The 19,986-nt window shown below is 41.3% G+C and overlaps 1 protein-coding gene across 5 annotated transcripts in view; it reads right to left on the bottom strand.

Moving 5' to 3' along the window:
* The window catches only part of NNT (nicotinamide nucleotide transhydrogenase), a 69,637-nt gene that overhangs the window by 16,856 nt on the left and 32,795 nt on the right, over positions 1–19,986 (bottom strand). For all 5 annotated transcript variants that reach the window (XM_050946884.1, XM_050946886.1, XM_050946888.1 and 2 more), the window contains exons 14-19: positions 18,662–18,857; positions 17,407–17,640; positions 14,358–14,518; positions 13,037–13,216; positions 8,843–9,002; positions 7,194–7,275 (exon numbers count right to left, since the gene is read on the bottom strand). In XM_050946884.1, coding sequence (XP_050802841.1) covers positions 7,194–7,275; positions 8,843–9,002; positions 13,037–13,216; positions 14,358–14,518; positions 17,407–17,640; positions 18,662–18,857 — 1,013 coding nt within the window. The remainder of the gene's footprint in view (positions 1–7,193; positions 7,276–8,842; positions 9,003–13,036; positions 13,217–14,357; positions 14,519–17,406; positions 17,641–18,661; positions 18,858–19,986) is intronic.

Here is a 19,986-nt window from a genome sequence, read left to right as displayed (position 1 = left end):
TACCTTTGTAAATATTACACATGGTTTAAAAGCAAGCAGGTTTAATGATTAAATTTGCCCTGGCATTCGCGGCCAGTACAGCTACTGGAAAAGTCTGTTAACGTGTATGGGGATGGAGCGGAAATCCTCCAGGGACATCTCTATAAAGCTCTCCTGGATGTACTCCCAAAACCTTTGCAAAAAGGTTTCTGGGGAGGGTGGCCTTATTCCGTCCGCCATGGTAGGACATTTTACCACGCCAGGCCAGTAGCATGTAGTCGGGAATCATTGCATAACAAAACATGGCAGCATATGATCACGGTGTTTGCTGGCATTCAAGCAACATCCGTTCTTTAACATGCTTTGTTATCCTCAGGAGAGTGACATCATTCATGGTCACCTGGTTGAAATAGGGTGCTTTTATTAAGGGAGCAAAGAGTCCTGTGGCACCTTATAGACTAACAGACGTATTGGAGCATGAGCTTTCGTGGGTGAATACCTACTTCGTCAGATGCATGTCTAACAGACTAACACGGCTACCCCTCTGATACTTTTATTAAGGGGACATTCAGAGGTGCCCATTCCTGCTCAGTTGTTTGGCTGTGGCGGAACAGAAATGTTCCCCGCTGTTAGCCACGTGGTGGGGAGAGGAATGAAGCATGAGTGATCTCTCACACTAAACCAGCAGGCCCACAATACAAGAGGCAAAATGCAACCTTGTAACAAAAGCACATGTGCTATATAGTGTGAATAGCAAGGTTTAACATGAAAGAGTATACCCATTTTTCTCTAAAATGTGTCTTTTTAACTACCACTCCCCCTTTTCCTCCACCAGCTACAAATGTTTCTCCTTTGCAGAGGCTAGCAAAGATTAGAAGACGAAAAAAAACGCACTCGGCATTAAATGTTCTCTGAGCTCCTGCTGTCCTTCCACACTGACAGAGCACAACAGAATGCATGGAGGCAGACAATGTCAGAGTGCAGGAAAGCACAATATGAACGCGAGGAGAGGTGGTGGGCTGAAGATGATAGGTGGCGTCAGCTTGCTGACAGAAGGCAAGAGTCGATGCTCAGGCTATTGGAAGATCAAACAGGATTGAGCTCCAGCGTATGGTTGAGCTGCAGGAAAGGCAGCAGGAGCACAGACCGCCGCTACAGCCCCTGTGTAACCAACAGCCCTTCTCCCCAAGTTCCATAGCCTCCTCACCCAGACACCCAAGAACGGAGTGGAGGGGGCCTCTGGCCACCCAGCCACTCCACCCCAGAGGATTGCCCAAGAAACAGAAAGCTGGCCTTCAATAAGCTTTAACGTTTTTAAAATTTTAAGTGCAGTGTGACCTTGTCCTTCCCTCCTCCCCCACCCCATCCGGTGCTTCCCTCATTCCCCACCCCTCCTGGGCTATCTTGGCAGTTATCCCCCATTGTGTGATGAATTAATAAAGAATACATGAATGTGAAGCAACAATTACTTCATTGCCTCTGCAAGTGGTGATCGAAGGGGGGAGGGTGGCTAGCTTACAGGGAAGTAAAGTGAACCAAGGGGGGGGGGGGAGTGTCATTAAGGAGAAACAAACAGAACTTTCACACCGTAGCCTGGACAGTCATGAAACTGGTTTTCAAAGCTTCTCTGATGCGCATCACGCCCTCCTGTACTTTAACCACTCTGGTGTCTGGCTGCATATAATCAGCAGCCAGGCAACTTGCCTGAACCACCCACATCTCCCCCTTACTCTCACAGATAGTGTGGAGCGCACAGCAAGCAGTAATAACAATGGGAATATTGGTTTTGCTGAGGTCTATCCGAGTCATTAAACTGCGCCAGCACATTTTTAAATATCCAAATGCACATTCTACCATGATTCTGCACTTGCTCAGCCTACAGTTGAACAGCTCCTGACTACTGTCCAGGCTGCCTGTGTATGGCTTCATGAGCCATAGCATTAAGGGGTAGGCTGGGTCCCCAAGCATAACTATAGGCATTTCACCATCCCCAACAGTTATTTTCTGGTTTGGGAAGAAAGTCCTTTCCTGCAGCTTTTGAAACAGACCAGAGTTCCTGAAGACACGAGAGTCATGTACCTTTCCCAGCCATCCCACGTTGATGTTGGTGAAACATCCCTTGTGATCCACCAATGCTTGCAGCAGCATTGAAAAGTCCCTCTTTCGGTTTATGTACTCGCTGGCTTGGTGCTCCGGTGCCAGGATAGGGATATGGGTTCCGTCTATCACCCCACCACAGTTAGGGAATCCCATTGCAGCAAAGTCATCCACTATGACCTGCACATTTCCCACAGTCACTACCCTTGATATCAGCAGCTCTTTGATTGCGTTGGCTACTCGGATCACAGCAGCCCCCACAGTAGATTTGCCCACTCCAAACTGATGCCTGACTGACCGGTAGCTGTCTGGCGTTGCAAACTTCCAGAGGGCTATTGCCAGTCACTTCTCAACTGTGAGGACTGCTCTCATCTTGGTATTCTGGCACTTCAGGGCAGGGGAAAGCAAGTCACAACGTTCCATGAAAGTGCCCTTACGCATGCGAAAGTTTCGCAGCCACTGGAAATCATCCCAGACCTGCAACACTATGCGGTCCCAGCAGTCTGTGCTTTCCCGGTCCCAGAAGCGGCGTTCCACAGCATGAATCTGCCCCACTGACACCAGGATGTGCACATTGCCGGGGCCCGTACTTTGTGAGAAGTCTGTGTCCATGTCTATGTCCTCATCACCGCACTGCCGTTGCCTTCTTGCCTGGTTTTGCTTTGGCAGGTTCTGGTTCTGCATATACTCCAGGATACTGCCTGTGGTGTTTACAGTGCTCATAATTGCCGCGGTGAGCTCAGCGGGCTCCATGATCCCAGTGCTATGGCATCTGGGCTGAAAAAAGGTATGAAATGATTGCCTGCTCTGACGGAGGGAGGGGCGACTGATGACATGGCTTATAGGGTATTAAAAAAATCAACAAAAGGGGTGGCTTTGCATCAAGAAGGAACACAAACAGTCACACAGAATGGCCCCCTTGAGGACTGAACTCAAAACCCTGGATTTAGCAGGCCGTTGATTTCATGGAGGGAGGGAGGGAAGCAAATGAATACAAAACCAGTCGGGTCTATTTCTTGTTTTGATCCACTCCATCTATCTTTTACATCTTTAGGGTGGCAGCAGATGGTGCAGTTTGACTGCTAGCCATCATCATCTCCTGAGTGCTTGGCAGAAGATGGTGTAGTAGGACTACTTGCCATCATCATCTCCTGGGTGCTTGGCAGAAGACGGTAATGACCTGGCTGAGTCACTCCCATGTCTGCCCAGGCGCCCCGACTGATGTCACCGAGGTCGGTTAAAAGAGCACCCAAGAGTATGATGACGATGGCTACCAGTGATAACGCACCGTCTGCTGCCAAAAGGCAATGAGATGCTGCTGTGTAGCAATGGAGTCCCACATCTGCCAGCACCCAGGAGACTTACAGTGACAGTCAGTTATGCAGGCTCCATGCTTGCTGTGGTATGGCATCTGCACAGGTAACCCAGGAAAAAAAGGCGCAAAATGATTGCCTGCCATTGCTTTCACGGAGGGATGACATGTACCCAGAAGCACCCATGACACTGTTTTTGCCCCATTCAGGCATTGGATCTCAACTCAGAATTCCAATGGGCAGCAGAGACTGCAGGAACTGTGGGATAGCTACCCACAGCGCAAGGCTCTGGAAGTTGATGCTAGCCTTGGTACTGTGGATGCAGTCTGCCGACTTAATACACTTAGAGCATTTTTTGTGGGGACATACACAATCAACTGTATAAAATGATTTCTGAAAAACTGATTTCTATAAATTCGACCTAATTTCGTAGTGTAGACATATCCCAAGTGTCTTCCCTCAGCTCCTAATGGATTCTGGGAACCTTCCAGTCTATGACACTTTTTGTAGCTCTACCAGTCAATGACAAAAAAGGAAAAGCCAGCAGGAAGGTTGAGTAACATGCAGTTTTCTTTCTGCCTGATTCCATTAATATATTTAATATGTGATCTGCTGCAAGATCATTTCAAGTCAATGGTGATGTTAGCAATGCATTTTAATAACTAAAGCAGACTTAAGTTTGCAAACCCTCCTGTATTTCTGAATTTAAGACCTGCTATACATCATGTTATATAATCTATGCTCTTCACTGAGCATGTTATGGCTACAGGCAAAGTTAAGGAAACAGTGTCTCTGAATCAATCATGAGCCATGAAGCAAAAAAAGACCATATGACAAATGCAATTTTTCTTGGCACAGCATGGGCATAAACTGATGACAATCGTATGTCCATGCTGGCACACTTCCACAGCGGATGTGTGTGTGTGTGTGTGTGTGTGTCACTGCATCTGGATGTTGAGAGTGCTTGGGTCCTGAGGCATTCAGACCTACTGAAACCAGAGGGACAGCAGCTGCACTCAATGAACACTGTGGGAGCTCCACAAAGTGATGAAAGGCCTAAATGACCACAAACTGTAAATACAGATTTATTCCATTAAAATACTAGGTAACCAGTGCAGCAATCTCTTCCTGAAACTGACTCATTTTAAATATAATCCAGTTACTTTACAAAGCTTCATTCATATTTTTCCCATACAAACCTGACATGCAAGGTGAAATCAATAATATTTTATATCATTATGAAAAAAGGAAGCTAGCCCACACAGAAGCTATAAAAGAAAAAATCAAAGGAAGAACAGGACACTCATCATATTACCCCAAATGAGGTTTTTTTGATACATGCCTAATGGACCTTCAGGATCTTTAACACAATTTGGCAATGAAACCAGCTTCCACTAATGGTGAGAAAATAAGAGATGAAAAGAATTGCAATGGGAAAGAAAGGCATCAGGGGCCTCATTCAGCTTTCCTACATGTAGATTAAACTGCAACACAGAAGTATATTATTTTAGGTGACTGCTAATGAACAATTTTACTAACTGGTTTTCTTATCCATCAAATTATATACTACACACACTTCTGGGTACTATCAATATCGTTTCTATGAACATGGAAAATAACAAAGAAAAAAAACACACTAATTGCTAGAACGTGGACTCCAAAGCAAAGTCACTTTTATTTAAAATAAATATGCAGAAATTAGAGAATGAGTTTGACTAACCAGCATCAGTCAGAGTATCTTTTTGTAATCTGACAACTGAGACTTGACCAATTTTTAAGATATTAAATTACCATAATTAAAAAATAGCTTCCAAAACAATTAGTGATGGAGAGATGACACGTATTGAAAGCACTGGAAAGCTAAGTCTTATGAGGAAGGAAGGAAGAAAGAAAGAAAGAAAGGACTGAAGATTCCATGTTTGTTAGCTTCCCCTTTTTGTAACATACTCTATTGGGGTAAATTCTATGGAATTTAACATTTGTTTTGAGTTCCAACAGCCTTTACCTGTAGAGCTAGAGGAGTTGATGTAAATACAGATGTGAAAAATACAGTCCAACTTGCAATGGTAACTACAGGTCAAAAAACCTGGCCTCCAAAGTGTTATGACTGGAGCTACAATGGCAACAAAAGCCCACCTCTTCAGAAACTAGCTAGTGTGGGCAGTCACCAGGAAAGTTCTAAACAAATCAGAAACTAGATGATTTTGCACCCAAGGGCATGGGGTGTAAAAGACTAAATGATGCAGCTCTGTCATTTGGAAGAGTCCAATGGTGAGCTGCAAAGGTACTAGACGGCTCAGGCAGAGCTCTCAGCATATCCTTTGCAAGTTAGTCTCTGCGACAGACAACAGAAAGAAGACCTTACAAGGACTTTCAGGAACATGCCAGACCAGAGAGCTAATCTTAACAGATCCTTCCCTCCTCAGGACTAGAAGTCCTTGAGAAGGAAACCTTTTGCCACAGTTTAGAGCAGGCTCTACCACTCCACTGTTAGACAGAGACTAAAGGGCTCCTGAGAGATCGCCAACCGCTCTTGCTGCTCTGTATGCCTCTCCTACCCCATCACCAGAGTCACCTAAGGGTCCCAGTGTCTGCCAGCGCTTCTGCATTTAAAAATGAATTTGCCACCAAGTACTCAGCATTCTTAGCTAACTTGTAACATGTTGTGGGGGGGGGGGGAAGAAGGGGGAAATAAGCAGGATGACATTTAGTGTGTGTGTGAGAGAAAAAGCTGAAAATGTAGAATTTTTTTATGCTATTAGCCTTTGTGTGAGAGATTTTTAGCCAATATTTTAAATGCAGATTTGTTTTACCCCCTTTTTTAGTGTAAATAAAGCCACTCAGGGTGGGCTGCCCACCTTTTGTGTTTTTACTGGCTACTACTGTGTGTTTTACTGGCTCCTCAGACTGTAAGCACTGAATCCATTAGTATAAATCAGTTACTCTGGATTTCATTGTTAAGTTTCCTGAGGGAAATAAAGCCTGTATACTCATGGTGTGAAGATTGCTTCCTCAGGTGGAGGTACCGTAAGATCCTTCCATCTGGTATTGGATTGATTTCTCCTGGCATTCCCTTCTCCTTCTCAATCTCTTCCCTGCCCTCCCCTCCCAAGTTCCAGGACAGCCACGTCCTCTCCTACTTTAAACCTCCCCAGAAGACAGTGACAGTGCAACAGACATGGCGCTTGGTTCCCTGGGAGGGAAGCAAAAGTTAGGAAACAGGAATGATTTGAACAGGACCCCGTGCTATATTTTAGTGAAGCAGCTGTTCCTGAACAGAAGTCTCCTCCATATGTTGTGTCTTTAGAAAACCAAATGATTGTTCTTTGAAAGATACTCCCAAGGGAAGGGGAATATAAAAAAAAAAAAAAAAAAAAAAGATTCAACTTTCCAAAGATTTCATGAGCACTTATATTGAGCAACAGTAGTAAAAGGTTATTGTGTTGTAGCCATTGCTTGTAAGGATGGAGCCCAGCATGACAGACCAAGAAAGTAATACTAAGTTTAAAAAGATTAAAAATTAACTGCTGACATAAACGTATGCAACTCCACTGAAGTCAATAAATGGTACCAATACCTGTGTGATTAAACAGTATCATGAAATTATTAGACTGTCTGATACTCTGTGGTAGGTTGATAAGACTAGAACATTCCTCTAATTAGCTCGTTCTCATATCAGCACAAGCATAATTGGTGACAGCAAAAGGCAGACTTCTAGGGCATTTTCTTACAATGAAAAATCCTTTGTTATGTCTCCCGCTACAAACACACACACACACACACCATCCCCACAATGGTACTTACCTGACATGCTTGCCTTGTTCTCTCAGCATCTTCACCAGGTCAGCTATGGGGTACTGAGCTTTCGCTGCACACAGACCATAACCTGAAAGAAACATTCCACTTACTTGAACAATTGTTTCTCCAGTTCAGAGTAGGAAAAGTTGCTTCATTTTCCTTTTTATGTACACCAGAAGCTCTAAGCATAAAAAACCTGCACTCAGACATCACGATAACTCATGGGAGTTTCAGCACAACCTATTTTTTTCTTCTTCCTTTTGCTCTCCAGACTGAACTACAGTTGTGATATCAATACATCTGTTTGGACAACTAATCTACAAATGGTAAACTTCAGCTTTACAGAAACATATATCCTGTTCTGTTGCACTGGAACAGGCGGTTTCACACAAACATAGCCAAAATCTGGTGCACAAGCTACTGTCATACCTTCAAACTCATACCTTTCACCAAATTTTGGATATCTACAATGCAAATCCAGGTGGAATACAGACTTTAGGGATATATAATTCTTTTACTTTCATTAACTTTGTACAGAAATAATGCATGAGAGGAACATGCATCACCCTTAAAACCCTCAAGGGCATAAATTGTAAGCAACATTCTTCCAGTAATACAGTGCCGGAAGTACCAACAATAGCAACAAATGCCAAACAACAAAACAATACATCTTTGTGCCTATTTGAAGGAAAGCTAACTCTTATGAAACAGTGTATTTGCCTAAATAGGTATACATAGAAGGATACTAAGAGTGCTGGTGGAGTTTTATACATTAATATTAAGATGCTGTCCAATCAGGGCCGGCTCCAAGCCCCAGTGCAGCAAGGAGGTGCTTGGCGTGGCCAAGGGGAAGGGGCGGCACGTCCGGCTCTTTGGCAGCGGCGGGTCCCTCCGAAGTGCCACCAAAGAAGAAAGCGGCGCGGTGGAGCTGCCATTGAAGTGCCGCCGATCGTGGCTTTCCCCCGCCACTTGGGGCAGCAAAAACCCGGGAGCCAGCCCAGTGTCCAATGCAGCCACTGGCATCATGTGGTTTAATGAAAACGAATCTTGAAACATAAGTAATGACGAACTTCTCTTTAAAAGGATACTCGGCTACAGAAGTATACAAAACCTACATTTATTTGGCCAAGAGAAAGGTTTTATAAAATCTATGAGAAGTGTTTTCAGGATTTTTATTATCTCAGTGGTTGGATTTAGATATTTATCAGCAGTTCAAACAAAAGAACATTGAGCTAGTGGAGAAGAACCACAAAATCTTCCAGTTCTAATAATCCAAGGTAGAGAAATGTTATTACTGCTACTGGCTGTATTATGATCATGCCTAAAAGTCCCCACCACGATTATAACTCTGCTGTGCTAGGTGTTGGCTGTACAGACAGAGTAAGAGAGAGCTCCAGACTGTAAGAGTTTATGAACTAAAACTAGATAAAACAGTAAGAAGAGACACCAAGACACACAAAACTGAAGTGACTTGCCCAAGGAGGCTACACAATTGGTTAGTGGCCAAGTAGGGAACAGAACTAAAGACAACCCGGCTCCAAGTTTAGTACCTTAACCACTAAACCACATTGTCCCCTCTTATGATTGTGAATCATGAAGATTTATAACCTATGTCCCTTTAGTATCTTACAATATCCACTGTCACTGCCTCTTACCTGGAGTAATGATAATGCTATTGGCCTCCCTTATCATTTCAACTGCGTTGTCCAAGTTGACTTCTGTGTGAGTACCAGTAATTTCCATAGGTTTTCCACCAGCTGTTGAAGTGGTGCCATAGCCACCAAGTATGACATTGGCAAGAGAACGATTCATGGCCTGAAAAACAAGTGACCAGCTGATCACTAAATCCAAGGATAACAGAAAAATAGTTTTACAAAGCAAACTTTCTTCTGTATCATGTTTTTCTGAAAACCAAAAAACATTTTTTACCCCAAATTAAAACATTTCAACCAAAAAAATAGACATTTCAATAATAAAGGGAATCTGGGGGTGGGAATGATGAAATTTCTGAAAAAGATGTTCCCTGTTTTTGACCAGTTCTTCTTGTAACCATAGAATCTCTAAATCATAGTATGACAATTAAATGGCCTTATGGGTAGCTTCATACACTGCCACCACTGCTTCAAGCTGAAAAATAAAATAGAACAAAGCAAAATACACAAGCCGAACTAACCAAATGCTATCATACAACGCGTTAGGGAACTGAAGAGGACCGAAACCAGACACTGGTGGACCACCAAAAAGAGAGTTCTAAAAGCGTGAGCTCTCAGCTGAAAAAGCTACTCCTCCTGAGAATTCAGTTCCATGGACTGACAACAAGAACACTCTAGCTGACACTGACTACTATGATGCATGCTCTTTCTAAGAGCAAGGGTCTCAAAATATTCAGGTACTACCAGGAAATAGGCAAAATTTGTTGTAATTACAGTCTGACAAACTTTAAAGGGGAATAAAAGGGAAATAACTTTTCTCTTAGGCTAAGAGTGTGTGCGCCATGCTAGGTTATAGCCCAGAGCAAATCTTTTAATAAGAACGGATGTGGAGCTGCACATATGCAAATGAGAGAAAAATCCACAAGGAAGTCTACAGTGCCAAATTAACTGTTTAAACAAAATCTGCTACAGCCTTAGAAGAGGTGCCACTCTGGAGAATTCCAACACCTGACAAAAGAATAAAGAAAGGGAGATGAGGATGTTACAAGTGGAAGGCCTTTGTTCACAAGTGATGTGGTAGCAGCATTTCAGATATCATGAGGACAGATGTTGGGCCTGATCCAAAGCCCACTGGAGTCAATGGCAGTCCTTCCATTGACTTAAATGTGCATTGGATCAGACCCATTCTGAGACCTACAATTTGTACACAATTTTGTATGTATGCTATGACACTAATACCTCCCCTACTTCAAGGGGAAAAGAGAAAAATAGAATTTACTGGCAATTGCACTGTAGTGGCTAATTGCCAGCTAATGTGGTCTGGAAAAAGGAGAATGCTCCCAACAAAACTCAATTGCCTTAAAGACACAGGGGCTGATCCTGCAAGATATAGAGCAACCTCCACTCTTGTAAAAACTTGTAGGAGGGAGAGGAGGGGTGCGCAGAGAGAGAGAGAGAGAGAGAGAGCGCAGCAGCAGCAGCTCCCTAAAGATACACAGGCCAACCCCAAAACTTGTACCTTACTTGGAAGGTTACAAGGGAAGTTAAAAGGAAAGAAATACCTCATTGTGCAAGAACATCACGAAATCAGAAAAGGAGACAGTGCCCCAAGATATTACCAGAATAGTTAAGTCTTGTTGCTGTCTAAACTTCATTGTGTATTCCACAGACAGGCAATTTGCATGGTGCTTAAATATTAGTTAATGGTTAAACAGCCTATCCATCTATATGTGTAAACGAAAAGCAAACGGGAAGGGATTCTCCTAACAAAGCAAAAACTTTCTAGGAAAATAGCCTTGTGTTAAGGTTGTAAAGAAAAAAAACCAATTCCAGTAACAAGAAGGCTGTAACAGCAAAGTGTTTTTCTTTTTTGGTTTGGAGGTTAAATCTTTGTCCCTAACTCACCCTGTCGAAGGCACAACAGGGAAAGTTAGGCAGATTCCTCCATGAATGACTTATAAAATCTTTAAGAGATTTGGAATGTTTCTTGGGATTAAGTTAGTTTTAATCACAAAAAAAGTTATTAAAAATCCAGTAGAATGAACCTTTCAACCATTAAGACATTTCCACAAACACCTCCTCATCTGCAATAGATAAGTTTCAATAAATATATTGTTTTGGATGGAAATTACATTGAGAAGAATGTTGTTTCATTGGCACAGTTTGAGTCATGTTTGCATTATTAGAGTTTATAGCATCTTAAATCTGACTTTGCCTACCAGGTCATGGGAGTGACGTTTCTTTTTCATTATAGAGCTGTTGAAGAATAAAAGCTGTTCAGTTCCATGGATTACAGTAACGCATTTAAAGCAACATTTTGGAAGGCAGTTCATAACATGGAACAAAGTCCCTTACTTAGGGAAGGATAGAAAATTGACACCTGCTGAAAAATATCACCACATTATTGTGTTTATTGCACTTCAGTAACTCAGTTGCAGTTATGCTGATTGACTGTTATCTATACTGGGTTAAAACAGCACAAGAGTTACTGAGCATCATCTTAAAAGCTAAACTCTCCAAAATGTTTGCAAATATAATTTGATTGCCCCTACTCTCCAAACTTGCCTATGTACAGACCTGATCAGGCCATGCATACCATACCCTTTTTATTTATCTTTCTTGAGCAACAATTGAAACAAAAGTTTACATTAAATTATACATGACACTTCACACGATACCAGCTCTAGTTTACCAGAAACAGAGTAATGGAAGACAGTCATAGTTGGTAACAGGGAAATATCATGAGGGGAACAGATGGCAACATTGATATGCAAGAAGGCAAGAGTGGGAGAAGAAACGGAAGGTCCGAAAATTATATAATGGGAACAGATAGAAGTGGCAGTTGTTGCACAGTAAGGACGCAAAAAGAACAGGAGTACTTGTGGCACCGTAGAGACTAACAAATTTATTTCAGCATAAGCTTTCGTGGGCTACAGCTCACTTCTTCAGATGCATAGAATGGAACACACAGACAGGAGATATTTATACATACAGAGAACATGAAAAGGTGGAAGTATGCATACCTTTAAAGGTTTTTTTTCTCCTGCTGATGATAGCTCATCTCAATTGATTAGACTCTTTCAGTTGGTATGCATACTTCCACCTTTTCATGTTCTCTGTATGTATAAATATCTCCTGTCTGTGTGTTCCATTCTATGCATCTGAAGAAGTGAGCTGTAGCCCACGAAAGCTTATGCTGAAATAAATTTGTTAGTCTCTAAGGTGCCACAAGTACACCTGTTCTTTTTGCGGATACAGACTAACCCGGCTGCTACCCTGAAACCAGTAAGGATACAGTTTTCAGCTATCTATCCCGCTTAGAAAACAAGAGGGAGATGGAGGAAAAGAAAAAAAGATTAGTGTGGAAGCATTCCAGGAGCACAGTCCGTTACTAATACTAAAATATGATTACGCATGACGGGATAAACTTAAACCCATAACATTATTCCAGATTTGTCAATAACAGACTAATGTGCATCTGCTGCCACCCAGTGGAGATTCAAATTCATCAAACTCTGAACAAACCATCTATCACCACTTAAGACTGTAGATTATTAACTCAAATGGTAAGTAAAGCCATCGTCAGATTGAACTACACAAATTACAGGCTTTGTAAAGATTCATAGCCAAGTTCACTCACGAAAACAGGTTTTCCTGTGAACACAGACAGACAAGTTTAAGCCTAATTTATACTGCTAATGGATAAAGATTACAAAGATGTTCAAGTTTGAGGAGTCAGCCTACTTAGGTATTCATGGCGTGATCTTAGCCCACTGAAGTCAATGGATTTTGTATCAGATTCCTAGGCTCCAGTTCTGCAAAGCATTTAAAAGCATGCTTAACTCTGAATTGAGCACTGAGTCAATGGGAATTAAAAACAGTCTTCACTATTTTGCTGCCCAGGGAAGGGTTGTTGAATTGGGACTTCATAAAGGAGAAGTATTTCAGAACTGCAGAAGAATCAGGCATGTTTAATCTCAGAATTGCTGCTTCTACTTTCACAAAAGGTTCAGTCTGTCCAACCCAACAATCTGAATTAAGACCATAAAGAAATTTACCAGTCTCTAAACAGCATTAACAGGTCATAGCAGTTTTGCCTCACATCCCTTCCCTGCCCAATGCAGATTCTGAGCATGGCTCCCCAGTTATTTTGCAATATAATTTCAAGTATGAACACAATTTCTATTTAATTCTTACCACACACATGATGTAAGAGAGGATGGCACCAGAGGAACCAATGAGAGCACCAACAATGGTCAGCAAGTTGTTGTTGAGCAGGAAGCCTTCAGCACATAGAGCCCATCCAGAATAACTGTTCAGTACAGTAATAACTACAGGCATGTCAGCACCTCCGATAGCCGCTGTTAAAGTGACACCCTTAAGATGAAAAAAATATATATACATTTCACCACAATCTAACAAATTGTAAGCAACACAGAGAGACTATATTTAATATTGCAGATATTTACTAAAAAGTGTTAAATCAGATTCCAAAATGATTTGATCCAAAGTATGTTCTATGTAAAAGAGATTAATAAGAGATTAACATATAGAATTTCTGATCATTTCTGCCTTCAAAAATTAGACAGAAAAAACACATTACACAGCTTCATAAATAAGGTCTTTTGTTAACACGGACCTTGATTAAAAATAAGTGATTATATCCCTAAAAGCAGCAGGTTTACAATTCAAAGAGAAACTGTGCTGCTGATGTACCAAAGGTGAAGAAATATGATTAAGAAAAAAAGAGACTTGTAGATGATCTATAAATATGTTGTGGCGTCATTAAACTGGTCTCTCTTGATCTACTTCATTTTATCCTATTTGTGAATAGTTCCATTAATTCATGATACTTGAGTTAAAAAGGTGAATTGCAATTCTACTGTATTTTATTTTTAAAGTGAACTAAAAGGTATTTGTATGGTGCTGAATGCCCAAAATAGCAAAAGCAAGAAGGATAATTCAGCACAGTAAACTAGCTTTTTCCTTACCAAGGCCCAGATTCAGCAAAACTAAACATATGTGTAAGTACTTTGCTGAATCAAGGCCCAATTTCAGATCCTTTAAAGTCTCATGTCAACTCCCATTCCACTCTAGTACCATAGTTTTTACCAGGGCATCACAGCAGAGTTGTCCAATATATGTGGTAGGAAGTAGCTTATGATATAACATACTTCAGCAAAAAGGTGATATTTTACATTTTAAAGGGATATAAAAATTACATATCTTGCAAAGCTATATACTAAACCACTCCTTACAGATTAGCTTCATCTGCCCACATGATACAGTAGCTCTGGTTTATGGCACGATAACCACTGCATCACAATATATTTATGGGACAATTTTAGTATCTGGGGGAAAAAACAAGTGACAATTCTGTATATGCTGATTCCCCCCGGACTCCGTTGCTATGTGGACATTCAGCATATATTGCAGCAAACCAGATATTGCAACAAAACAAAGTCTATATGTCAGTAATCGCGGTTCACTTGGAGTATTGTGCAACTCCCTGACTTACCATAATAGCAGAGAGTGCTGACACTGAACCTAAACAGGTAAGTCCCATAGTGTAACTAGGATCAATCATATATGGAATCATTCCACCAACACTGGCGGCCAGCAAACTTGCATTCAGTAAGTGCCGGCCTGGCAGAAGGAGTGGTGCAGAGTTCAGGATACCTGGAATCAAACACATGATCACATTTAAAACTAAAATGCATGAGTGACACGTGACTCCCTCTGTCCCCTTAATAGAGTAAAGGAAAATAAAACACCAAAAACAAAGTGAAATTCAAAGCTAAGGCAGAAACTGGCAGATATGGCAGTTTCCTAGACAAACCTTACTGAACTAAGTTTCAGTATCTTAGGAGCTTGTTGTATTAAAAATGCAAATGTGTATCGTGGGATTGTGTGTAATGTCTCTAGGGAGGAGACATAGCTAATGAATACCCAGGGAAGTGTTATGAGCTTTAGAGAACTCCTTGAAACAATGTGCTAGACAGACAGTTAAGTGGGACTCCTAGGAACATCAAATCTATTCTTTCTTGAGACTTCTTTTTGGAGGGGAAGTGGGGGGGGGGACCCTCAGAGATGAGTATTTTGACTTTAACAGGAGGAAGGAACAAATATATCCTTTTTCCCAAGTGCCTTATGATGTTTATTAATTTCTAAAGTTCTCCAGTCACCACAGAATATTCCAAGGTAAATTTGACCTGAATTTCTCATGATAAAAACTGGTGAGTTGGGTTGGGGGGCGGGGGGGAGGAGAAGAGAGAGACAGAGAAAGAATGTGAAGGTAGAGAGGAACATGCATTACATAAACAGTTCTAGCTCTAAGGTGAAGACTTACTTGTGCTATCCATAGCACGACCAGAAGTACCACATAATGCCAATCCCCATTTAGGTACGGATTCTACATTTGTATATATTTAATCAGAAAGTAACAAAAAAAAGCTCTGTGACAGGGTGTACCAGGCCTACTGAAGGCTTTGCGGTCCTACCACGCACCAGGAAAGGAGCAGTGAAGGTGGGGCCTTCACACCTAGAAAGGCTGCAATGAAGCCACCAATCAGAACCCAAGAGGCTCAGTTAAAAGGACCTGCAGTGCCTGAGCAGGTCAGTTCCTGGCTGAGACCAGAGGAGCAAGGAAGGGTGCTTGTTGCTGATTATTGAAGCTTGAGAACAGAACCAGAAGAAAGGTTCTGGTGGTACTTGCATTCAGTGAGGAGAAAGAGGATTTGAGAACTTCAGCCCCGGAGGTCAGGGTGCAGAGAAAGGTGCTACAGGGGAAAAGGACCAGAGAATAGCAGCACTAAACTGAAGGAAGCAGTCCATGGCTGCAGTGTGTAGGGGGTCCCTGGGCTGGGACCTGGAGGAGTGGGCCAATTCTGCCACCAGCCACTAGCAAAGTGGCCTCAGCCCTGAGACGGGGACAAGACTCAGTTGAGCAGCCCAAGTGAAGAACAGGACTTAAAGGGATCCAGCGGTGAAGACCCTGGTGAGGATAGACCAATTGGACTCTTTAAATCTAGCCCCTTTCTTGGGCCTTAGGTAAAGGGTCCCGAGACAGTATTGAAGACCCCAATAAGGGCAGACTGTGTGTTGAACTTCTGTTACCCTAGAAGGGGTTCATTTATCAAGTCTGACTGTGTGACTTGGCCAGAGGGCTGAGACACTGGAGACCCATCCAGCAAGGGCAACAAACCACAGGGGGTGCCAGAACCAAGAAAAATTGCAGCACCTCATCCAGCAAACAGGAGGCACTCAGGAGGTGAGTGTCTCCTGTCACAGGCCAAAGCCTGTTTATTCAGGAGGACCACCATTCTCAGGGGGAAGGCAAGAAATGGGCAGTCTTCTAGTGCTACGAACAAAGAAGAGTACTGGCTCAGTAATGGAAACAAGGATGTTCCAACAATAGTACTACTGAGGTGAAAAAGGGAGTGGTGGTGGAGGATTGGGGCAGGCACCTCAGGATTTGAGCTCACAAGGTAACGAGAAAAAGCAGCACACATTGAGTGACTGCTCAGGGTAGCCAGGTATGTCGCTTGTGACCTCCACTCACAAGCTGCCTTCTCCTACAGCTTTCTACTAGAGAAATTGCTAGCGCAAAACACCTTGTTTGTATATTTTATTTCCACCTTCTCTGTGAGGCCTTGTTTATACAAGAGAAATTTTCACTAAAAATTCCCAATGGTGCTACTACAAGCTATACCAGGATTAGCTCTGGTGGGAATTTTTTAGCCAGAGTGCCCTAGTATGGACAGGTCTTAGGTTTCTTGTACCTATGCATTGAAGTGTTCACTCAATCACTTCCACAGCAACCAACTTATATCAAATGAAGGATTAGTATTTCAGGTAGAGAATCATCATCAGGTGTTGGTGAATCTTTAAAGATTCTATGTTTCATAGGAATGTTTATAAACGTTAAAAGAAGAGACAGATTTCATGTGGTATGTAAGCAGAAATGCATCTAAATAAGATTATTTTAATGAATTTGACTGTTTAAAGTAGGGTCATGTAACATTTGTGAAGTCAACAGTAAAAGAAACCTGTACTTTAAGTGAGAAATCCCATGGAAGTCAGTGACAGAACCCCTATTGACTTTAATAGGACCATGATTTCACCCTAAATTGTCTACTCGGCCAGATGACGAATGTACTTTTAAATTTTAATAAATTTTAGTAAAAGAAAATTATTTCCAGACAGAAAGTATGTACAGTACATTAAATAAGAAATCCAAATCAGTACTAAGTTTTTCATAATGTAGGCTGGGGATTGTTTACATTATTTGGTGATTAACATGAGAAATACTGTCCATAAGGACACTGAATGCAGATCATCCACAAAAAAAGCACTATACAACAAATAAAAAAAAATGCGAGGCAGCAATTAAAAAACCCCTCAAGTTAAGCCTATATTAACTCACTTGATACATTTTCTGTAAAACAGAAATTTTTTTAAGCTCTACACACACAGAGTTTATTAAGTGGGTGCTAGAGTCAAAGAAAAATGACAAAAACAAAATAAATTAAAAAAATTAGCTTCTACCCAACATGGACAATACTCACCTTGCAGTTTCCCGTAAGCTATGAGGGAGCCACTGAAAGTCACACCACCAATGTATGTGCCAAGGTACGCCACAATCTTGGTGAGGTTTGCAGCTGGGTCAGTAGCGAAGTGAGGATACTCAATCATGTACTCTGCTACACAGGTGAGCACAGCAGCCAAACCTACCAAACTATGGAATGCAGCCACTAGCTGAGGTAAATCTGAAATCTGGATGCGTTTAGCAATTGTCAAACCTGGCAAGAGTTGGAGACAAAGAATTAAAATATTAGAATGTTTTATGCGATCATGAGCTTGTGTATTCTATTCAATACAGTAATGTCAGTAATTTTGTGCCTTGGGGACATTGTGCGAATAAGGAAATAAAAAAGTCAGAAATGTATTAGTATTAGACTACAGCCTCCTGAGAAGCTTCCATTAGAGTCAGTATTCTTTTTATATGAGGCAGCATAGTCCAAAAAAAGAGGGAATCTGACTAGACTCAGAAGACCAGATTTCAATTTCTCAGTCAGTAACTAACCTGCAGCTTAGCCCCTCTGTTCCTTAATTTTCTTACTGAGCGAGCTGGGTAACTACAGATCCATTAGTCTGACCTCAATAGTATGTAAGCCTTTAGAACAAATTTTGAAGGAAATAATCATTAAAGACCTGGTGATAAATGGAAAATGGGATAAAATGCAACAAGGTTTAACAAAGGTAGATTGTGCCAGACTACCCCAATATCCTTCTTTAATGTCTTTAAAAAAAAAAAAAAAAAAAAGTTAAGGGAAGTGTGGTAAATTTAATCTATTTGGACTTTAGTAAGGCATTTTATACAGTAATAAATGGAAATTATTAGTTAAAATGGAGAAAATTGGGATTAGTACAACAATTGTGAGGTGGGTGGCTAAAGATATGACACCAATGGTTGTGCTGAAAGGTTAATTATTGGGCTGCAGGAAGGTTACTAGTGGAGTTCCTCAAGGATCAGTCTTTGGACTTGATCTCATTGCCTTGCAGCAGGACTGGGATCCCACCTGTTATTATGGCAGAGGGATGCGAGCTGGTAAAATGTACTTTGTTGTAAGCAGGCAGCTCCTTATCTGCTAAGTGGGGATCACAATTCTGATCCCACCTGAGTAAAGTGCTTTGATAGATGGATAAAAGCACTCTATAGGCACTAAGTTAGAGTAAAGATATCAAAAGTGGCATGTAACCATGAGCTATTAATTTCACCTGTAAGTTATAAAACTTAATTTTACACGGTGCTGTACTCACCTATGGTGCCACCAAGGGTCATTGCACCTGACATCTGAGCCAACAATTCTGGGGATGGTTTAAGGCCTCCAAGAGTAGCCGCCAAACCTCCAGCAACACCTATCATACCCAAAGTGTTACCCAGACGGGCAGTTCCTTGAGTGGACAGACCAGCCAGAGCACCAACACAACACAAGCCTGAGCCCAGATACATCATCTTTAAAACAACAGAAACACATATATTCATGAAAATCTTTCCGATCATCACATAAAAGACAGATTTTAATGCTGATGGTTCACAAAGGTGGATTTGATCTTAACCAATGCTACTGAAGAGGAGTTCAAGATTTTACTGTGGTGTGCAAATTTGTTGTTGTAATGTGACTGTGGTCATTTTAAAAGGTTGCATTTACATCAAATTTGAGGATTTTTGCTTTATTAGTTTAGTTCACCTGCTTCTCATGACATTAGTTTTAAGTTGAGACAACTTTCCAGAAGTCTTCCCTTCGCAAGCGCAAGATTTTCTTAGCATAACACCAACTAATGTTGTCAGAGTTCAACTGTCCTAATGGGTATGGAAATAATTTTTGATGTTTACTTATGATACCTTTGACTTCCTGTTTACAAAAGAAAAAGAATTTAGCTTACATGGATACATTTAATTTAAATAATCATTTAAATAGCATAAAATGGGTGTTTGTAAAATACTATGTTATAAAACCCTGAGACGAAGTTATTTTAGATTTACTTCAACAAAAAAGAAAAGGTAACTGATTTCCATTTTCTTAACTAGTATGATCTGAATCTGAACAAGCAGCACTATAAGATGTTCTACATTGTGAAAAATGGGATTATTTTTAAAGACCTTATCTCTTATCATTCCTTCTGGGCTAAATCTTTGTAGATATGGCCGCAGCTCAGAATCCCATTCATCCATCCCTCCCTCTACCCCACAACAAATGTGGTTTACAAGTTTCAAGACTTAGGTGAAAGAACTCCTACCTTTTTTGCCTGGTCTCCGATTTAAAAACTTTTAAAAAACTCTTAGCTCTCTATTTCGTTCTAAGGTATTGCTAGAGCACCCATTTCAATAGCATTTAAGCTTTATTTCTACTATTCATTTTTAAGAGAGTTGTCCGTAATGTGAAAAACCCTGCTGCTATTTTAGAAATATAAAGATATTTTAAAGGAAGTTGTTATTTAGAAACTTTGCAACACTAAAGTCAGTGTCCAAGGTTCATTTGCAGTTTGGAGCTAGCTCATGGAGTTAGCTAACACTTGGCTGCCTGTGTGGAAATAAACAGAGGATGAAAAGCCATTAACAGTTTGTGCCCTCCAAAGCCCGT

The sequence above is a fragment of the Gopherus flavomarginatus genome, chromosome 3, assembly GCF_025201925.1.
Source record: "Gopherus flavomarginatus isolate rGopFla2 chromosome 3, rGopFla2.mat.asm, whole genome shotgun sequence".
Classification (NCBI taxonomy): domain Eukaryota; kingdom Metazoa; phylum Chordata; order Testudines; family Testudinidae; genus Gopherus; species Gopherus flavomarginatus.
This window is presented reverse-complemented; position numbering and strand designations above follow the sequence as displayed.